Genomic DNA, 6,000 nt, shown 5'->3' with positions numbered 1-6,000 from the left:
TGTACCTAAACTAACTTTAAGATGTTCATTATGGATTCATGAATATTGTCTATATTTGAATACATACTGGCTTCACGCCATTCTACTCCAACCTTCCTTTTGACGATAACTATTGTCATTGTTGGTTGTAATATTGGTTACGTTTTGTAGTGCTAAGATTAGTTTATTCATACATTTCAGATGACATTTTTCATAAGAAGCGAGAGCGAGGTAAAACATATGGTTATGATGATTTATTATATAAAATAATGTGATCATCAATAATGTTATAATTTAGCCCATTTCCACTGGTAAATGCTTCAGGGATGACAAAGGGTTCAGTTAATACAGGGATCAATGAATTATTCGATAGTATATATTTTAAACGCTGGAGGATTGGCAACAGGTTTCATCCTAGGAAATCTAGTGCAAAACGCTAAAGGATAGCTAACATTATAAGTTAGTGCATAACATCATAGGATAACTAACATTACAGGATAGTCAACATTATAGGATAGCTAGTGTATAACATTATAGGATATCTAGTGTATAACATTATAGGATATATAGTGTATAACATTATAGGATATCTAGTGTATAACATTATAGGATATAGTGTATAACATTATAGGATATCTAGTGTATAACATTATAGGATATAGTGTATAACATTATAGGATATCTAGTGTATAACATTATAGGGTATCGTCTATAACATTATAGGATATAGTGTATAACATTATAGGATATAGTGTATAACATTATAGGTTATAGTGTATAACATTATAGGATATAGTGTATAACATTATAGGATATAGTGTATAACATTATAGGATATAGTGTATAACATTATAGGATATAGTGTATAACATTATAGGATATAGTGTATAACATTATAGGATATAGTGTATAACAGAATAGGATATATAGTGTATAACATTATAGGATATAGTGTGTGACATTATAGAACCGCTAACATTATAGGATAACTTACATTATAGGATAGTGTATAACATTATATAATCGATAAACATATCATAACTAAGTTATAGGATAGCTCCCTCCCTCTGTCCCTCTCTCGCTCTGTCTCTCCCTCTCTCTCTCCCTCTCCCTCTCTCTCTCTCCCCCTCTCTCTCTCTCTCTCTCTCTCTCTCTCCCTCTCTCTCTCTCTCTCTTTGTCTCCCTCTCTCTCCCTCTCTCTCTCTCTCTCCCTCTCTCTCTCCCTCTCTCTCTCTCCCTCTCTCTCCCTCTCTCTCTCTCCCTCGGTCTCTCTCTCGCTCTCTCTCTCGCTCTCTCTCTCCCTCTCTCTCTCTCGCTCTGTCTCTCCCTCTCTCTCTCCCTCTCTCTCTCTCTCTCTCTCTCTCTCTCTCTCTCTCTCTCTCTCTCTCTCTGTCTCTCTCTCTCCCCCCTTCTCTCTCCCCCCCCTCTCTCTCTCTCTCTCTCTCTCTCTCTCTCTCTCTCTCTCTCTCTCTCTCTCTCTCTCTCTCTCTCTATTATATATTAGCTAAGCAACAAATATCAATCAATGAAATAAACCAAGCCAATCAATGACAACAATGTGAACTAGTGAATATCATTCAGAGCCATGTTGTGAACCAGTGAATATCATTCAGAGCCATGTTGTGAACCAGTGAATATCATGTAGAGCCATGTTGTGAACCAGTGAATATCATTCAGAGCCATGTTGTGACCCAGTTCTGGGGGGTGCTGGTGGGCCCTCACTAGTGGAGGGTCCACCAGTCCAGCCCTGTGTTCCCTGAGGCCTCCGGTCGGCCCACTAATAGCGTCCCGGTGTTTCTGAGTGCTGCAGCAGCACAGGGCCACAGCAGCTCCTCTGTGGACGCTTCATCGTGCTCCAGGGTGAGGGTTAGGGTGAGGGTGAGGGTGAGGGTTAGGGTTAGGGTGAGGGTGAGGGTGAGGGTTAGGGTTAGGGCCCAGAGCAGCTCCTCTGTGGACGCGTCATCGTGCTCCAGGGTGAGGGTGAGGGTGAGGGTGAGGGTGAGTGTTAGGGTTAGGGTTAGGGTTAGGGCCCAGAGCAGCTCCTCTGTGGACGCGTCATCGTGCTCCAGGGTGAGGGTGAGGGTGAGGGTGAGGGTGAGTGTTAGGGTTAGGGTTAGGGTTAGGGCCCAGAGCAGCTCCTCTGTGGACGCGTCATCGTGCTCCAGGGTGAGGGTGAGGGTGAGGGTGAGTGTTAGGGTTAGGGCCCAGAGCAGCTCCTCTGTGGACGCTACTCCAGGATTAGTCAAACCAAATCAAACGCTGGCTCATTTCCAATCATTAGAAAATGTTGTTGATTCGAATAATGAGGTCATAATTCTTTATTGAGCTGAAAGACCGCCGCCCACCCCTACTGGTCAAAACATGTGTGTGTGTGTGTGTGTGTGTGTGTGTGTGTGCGTGTATGTGTGAATGATTGCATGTGTGTGTGTGTGTATGTGTGTGTGTGTGTGTGTGTGTGTGTGTGTGTGTGTGTGTGTGTGTGTGTGTGTGTGTGTGTGTGTGTGTGTGTGTGTTGGTGTGGGTGTGTTAGTGTGTGTGTGCGTTGGTGTGTGTGTGTGTGTGTGTGTGTGTGTATTAGTGTGTGTGTGTGTGTGTCTTGTGTGCGTGTGCACCGGGCTGTGTGATGCTGCTGCTTCGTGCTCAGAGCAGACGCGGCCATCGAGGCGGTCGGGTATCGATCCTGCGGCCTGGGCTAGTTACTCTGATCAGCCAATCAAGGGAGAGCCAGTGGGACCAGTAGATAAATGGTCCTACTGGTCCCATTGATCTACTGGTCCTACTGGTCCCATTGATCTACTGGTCCTACTGGTCCCACTAGTCCCATTGATCTACTGGTCCTACTGGTCCCATTGATCTACTGGTCCTACTGGTCCTACTGGTTTCACAGGTCCCACTTGTCCTACTGGTCCCACTAGTCCTACTGGTCCCACTGTTTCCACTAGTCCTACTGGTTCCACTAGTCCCACTGGTCCTACTGGTCCCACTAGTCCCACTGGTCCCACTGGTCCCACTAGTCCTACTGGTCCCACTGGTCCCACTGGGCCTGCTAACCCCCCAGGCCCCCCTCCTTCCTCAAACCAAGGAGAGGATCAGTGTGCAGCATTAACAGGTTAACAGGTTAGCACTGGTTGAGTGGTTAACCCTAACCCTAACCGGTTCCATCCAGACTAGAACTGAACTCAAGTGAAACGACGACCAGCAGGCGATGGTGATGTCCACCCTGCCTCAGCCCTCCCATCATGGCCCCCCCATCATGGGCCCCCTCCCCCGGACCTCCACCCTGTAGTCGCTCACATCCGGTTCAAGATGATGGTACTGGCCTACAAGGTGGTCAATGCCTACCTACCTGTTTGTTTGTTTTTGTTTTTTAAAAGTGCTTAACAAATACATTGACATTACATTACATTTACATTACCTCCAAGCGTTGGTCAGACTGCACCCCCCAGCGCTCGACTCAACTACCTCAGCCGGACGTCTGGTATCGATCATCACAGCCTCTTCTCTGTTTAGCACCGCAGCCAACGAGCTCCCTGCCGACGGCAGGTCTGCAGAGTCGCTCACCAGCTCACGCAAAAGACTCAAGACGCACCTTTCAGAGGTCATCTAGACTGTGCATAGCCTCCCCCCTTACCCCTCACTGCCCCTTCTCCCTTACTCTCCTAAAAAACTTGAATTATACTAAAAGCTCAACGTTTATTATTATTGTTATTTTTATTGTTTATTTATCATTGTTATATTATTCATATATTATTTATCATTATAAATGTTGTTATTCCTCTCCTTATTAATAATATATTATTATTATCATTATTATTATTATTTATTTATTTATTTACGTTTTAGTTTACCAGTTCAGCGGAAGCGCCACTTCGTGAAGGGGCGCCCCCTGCCGATAGACTGCGGACAGAACAAGATGGCGGCCGTGTTGTTACCCATGGTTGTTACTAGGTTACCGAAGACGCTCGAGACTTTAACCTGAAGCCAGTTTAGCATTAGCTGTTCAGGAGTCACATCAGCGTTCTCCAACTCTGTATCACTTCTAACACCGGATAACCTCTTACATTGACTCTAACATAACTATTATAACTATAACTGATCAGTATTTACCGTTCCGCTGAGCGGAGCCATGGAGGAGGAAGACACCGCCTTGGTGAGTGTTGTTAACTAAAGATAAAGAGTGGAAAGAGGGTAAAGATAAAGAGGGTTAATGTGTGGCATTGCTACAGCAGCCAAAGCAACGCAGTTTATGCTCGGATAGTTTGATATCAGTATCAGACTATTATCTGATAGTATTGATCCGCTATCGGGCAGACGTCTCTGGTCTGCTGCTTCCTATCGGATCATTGTCCTTATGACCCATTACCCTCTACATGTTATAAACGTTTTATGCATGTTATATACGTTATACATGTTTTATACTCTTGATCCTCTGCAGGCTCTGATCCTCTACTACTGCTATGAGAAGTTCTACAGCCACGCCGTGGCGGCGGCAGCGTCGAGCAGCCAAAGCCCTCCGGTGTTCCGCTTCCTCCGGGCCTTCGGGACTCTGATGCAGGGTAAGACAAAGGTCCGTGTGTGAGGGACAGACATCAGGACAGAGGTCTGTGTGTGAGGGATAGACATCAGGACAGAGGTCTGTGTGTGAGGGACATACATCAGGACAGAGGTCTGTGTGTGAGGGATAGACATCAGGACAGAGGTCTGTGTGTGAGGGACAGACATCAGGACAGAGGTCTGTGTGTGAGGGACAGACATCAGGACAGAGGTCTGTGTGTGAGGGATAGACATCAGGACAGAGGTCTGTGTGTGAGGGACAGACATCAGGACAGAGGTCTGTGTGTGAGGGACAGACATCAGGACAGTGGTCTGTGTGTCAGGGACAGACATCAGGACAGAGGTCTGTGTGTCAGGGACAGACATCAGGACAGAGGTCTGTGTGTGAGGTGTACTACTGCTATGTTTCCCACCCTGTGTCGGGTGCTCAGATCAGATCCCAGAGGCTGTGGCAGAGCTGGAGCTGATCAGAGACAGTCAAGACGTGTCCCTGTGCACCTTGATGGCTCTCGTCTACGCTGAGAGAAAGAAGGCACATCCAGGTAAACAAATCCCCCCCCTATTTGATTGATGGGTGCCACGGTGACCCGGGGATTCCCGCTGTAACCCGGGTCAGACCCCTCCTTCAGAGCCTGATGTTGTGTGCGTCCCTGGGCCAGACCGGGACGTGGTCCAAGAGCTGGACTCCAGGGTGAAGGAGCAGCGTAAGAGCGCGGGCCCCAGCGAGCTCTACCATGCCGGGCTGTTCCTCTGGCTGCTGGGGAGGAATGACAAGGCCCGCGAATACGTGGAGAGGATGCTCAAAGTATCCAACGGCTCCAGAGAGGTGAGCCTGGGGTTAGCTCCACCGCAGAGGTTAGCCTGGGGTTAGCCTGGTGTTAGCCTGGTGTTAGCCTGGTGTTAGCCCGGTGTTAGCCTGGGGTTAGCTCCACCAGAGAGGTTAGCCTGGTGTTAGCCTGGTGTTAGCCTGGGGTTAGCTCCACCGGAGAGGTTAGCCTGGGGTTAGCTCCACCAGAGAGGTTAGCCTGGGGTTAGCTCCACCGGAAAGGTTAGCCTGGTGTTAGCTCTACCAGGGAGGTTAGCCTGGGGTTAGCTCCACCAGAGAGGTTAGCCTGGGGTTAGCTCCACCAGAGAGGTTAGCCTGGTGTTAGCTACACCAGAGATGGGAGCCTGGGGTTAGCTACACCAGAGAGGTTAGCCTGGGGTTAGCTCTACCAGAGAAGTTAGCCTGGTGTTAGCCTGGTGTTAGCTCCGCCAGCGAGGTTAGCCTGGGGTTAGCCTGGGGTTAGCTCCACCAGAGAGGTTAGCCTGGGGTTAGCTCCACCAGAGAGGTTAGCCTGGGGTTAGCTCCACCAGAGAGGTTAGCCTGGTGTTAGCCTGGTGTTAGCCTGGTGTTAGCCTAGTGTTAGCCTGGGGTTAGCTCCAGCAGAGAGGCCAGGGTTCCACGCCCAGCCCCCAGGACCCGGC

The 6,000-nt window shown here is 48.4% G+C and overlaps 1 protein-coding gene across 2 annotated transcripts in view; it reads left to right on the top strand.

Annotated features, from left to right (window-relative positions):
• The first annotated feature begins 3,870 nt into the window (after positions 1-3,870).
• Positions 3,871-6,000, top strand: part of ttc21b (tetratricopeptide repeat domain 21B) — a 30,871-nt gene continuing 28,741 nt past the window's right edge. For both annotated transcript variants that reach the window (XM_056579911.1, XM_056579910.1), the window contains exons 1-4: positions 3,871-4,129; positions 4,415-4,535; positions 4,965-5,075; positions 5,193-5,359. In XM_056579911.1, the coding sequence (XP_056435886.1) occupies positions 4,106-4,129; positions 4,415-4,535; positions 4,965-5,075; positions 5,193-5,359 (423 nt within the window). In that variant the 5' untranslated portion in view covers positions 3,871-4,105. The remainder of the gene's footprint in view (positions 4,130-4,414; positions 4,536-4,964; positions 5,076-5,192; positions 5,360-6,000) is intronic.

This window comes from Gadus chalcogrammus, chromosome 20 (genome assembly GCF_026213295.1).
Source record: "Gadus chalcogrammus isolate NIFS_2021 chromosome 20, NIFS_Gcha_1.0, whole genome shotgun sequence".
In the NCBI taxonomy this organism is placed as follows: Eukaryota; Metazoa; Chordata; class Actinopteri; order Gadiformes; family Gadidae; genus Gadus; species Gadus chalcogrammus.
This window is presented reverse-complemented; position numbering and strand designations above follow the sequence as displayed.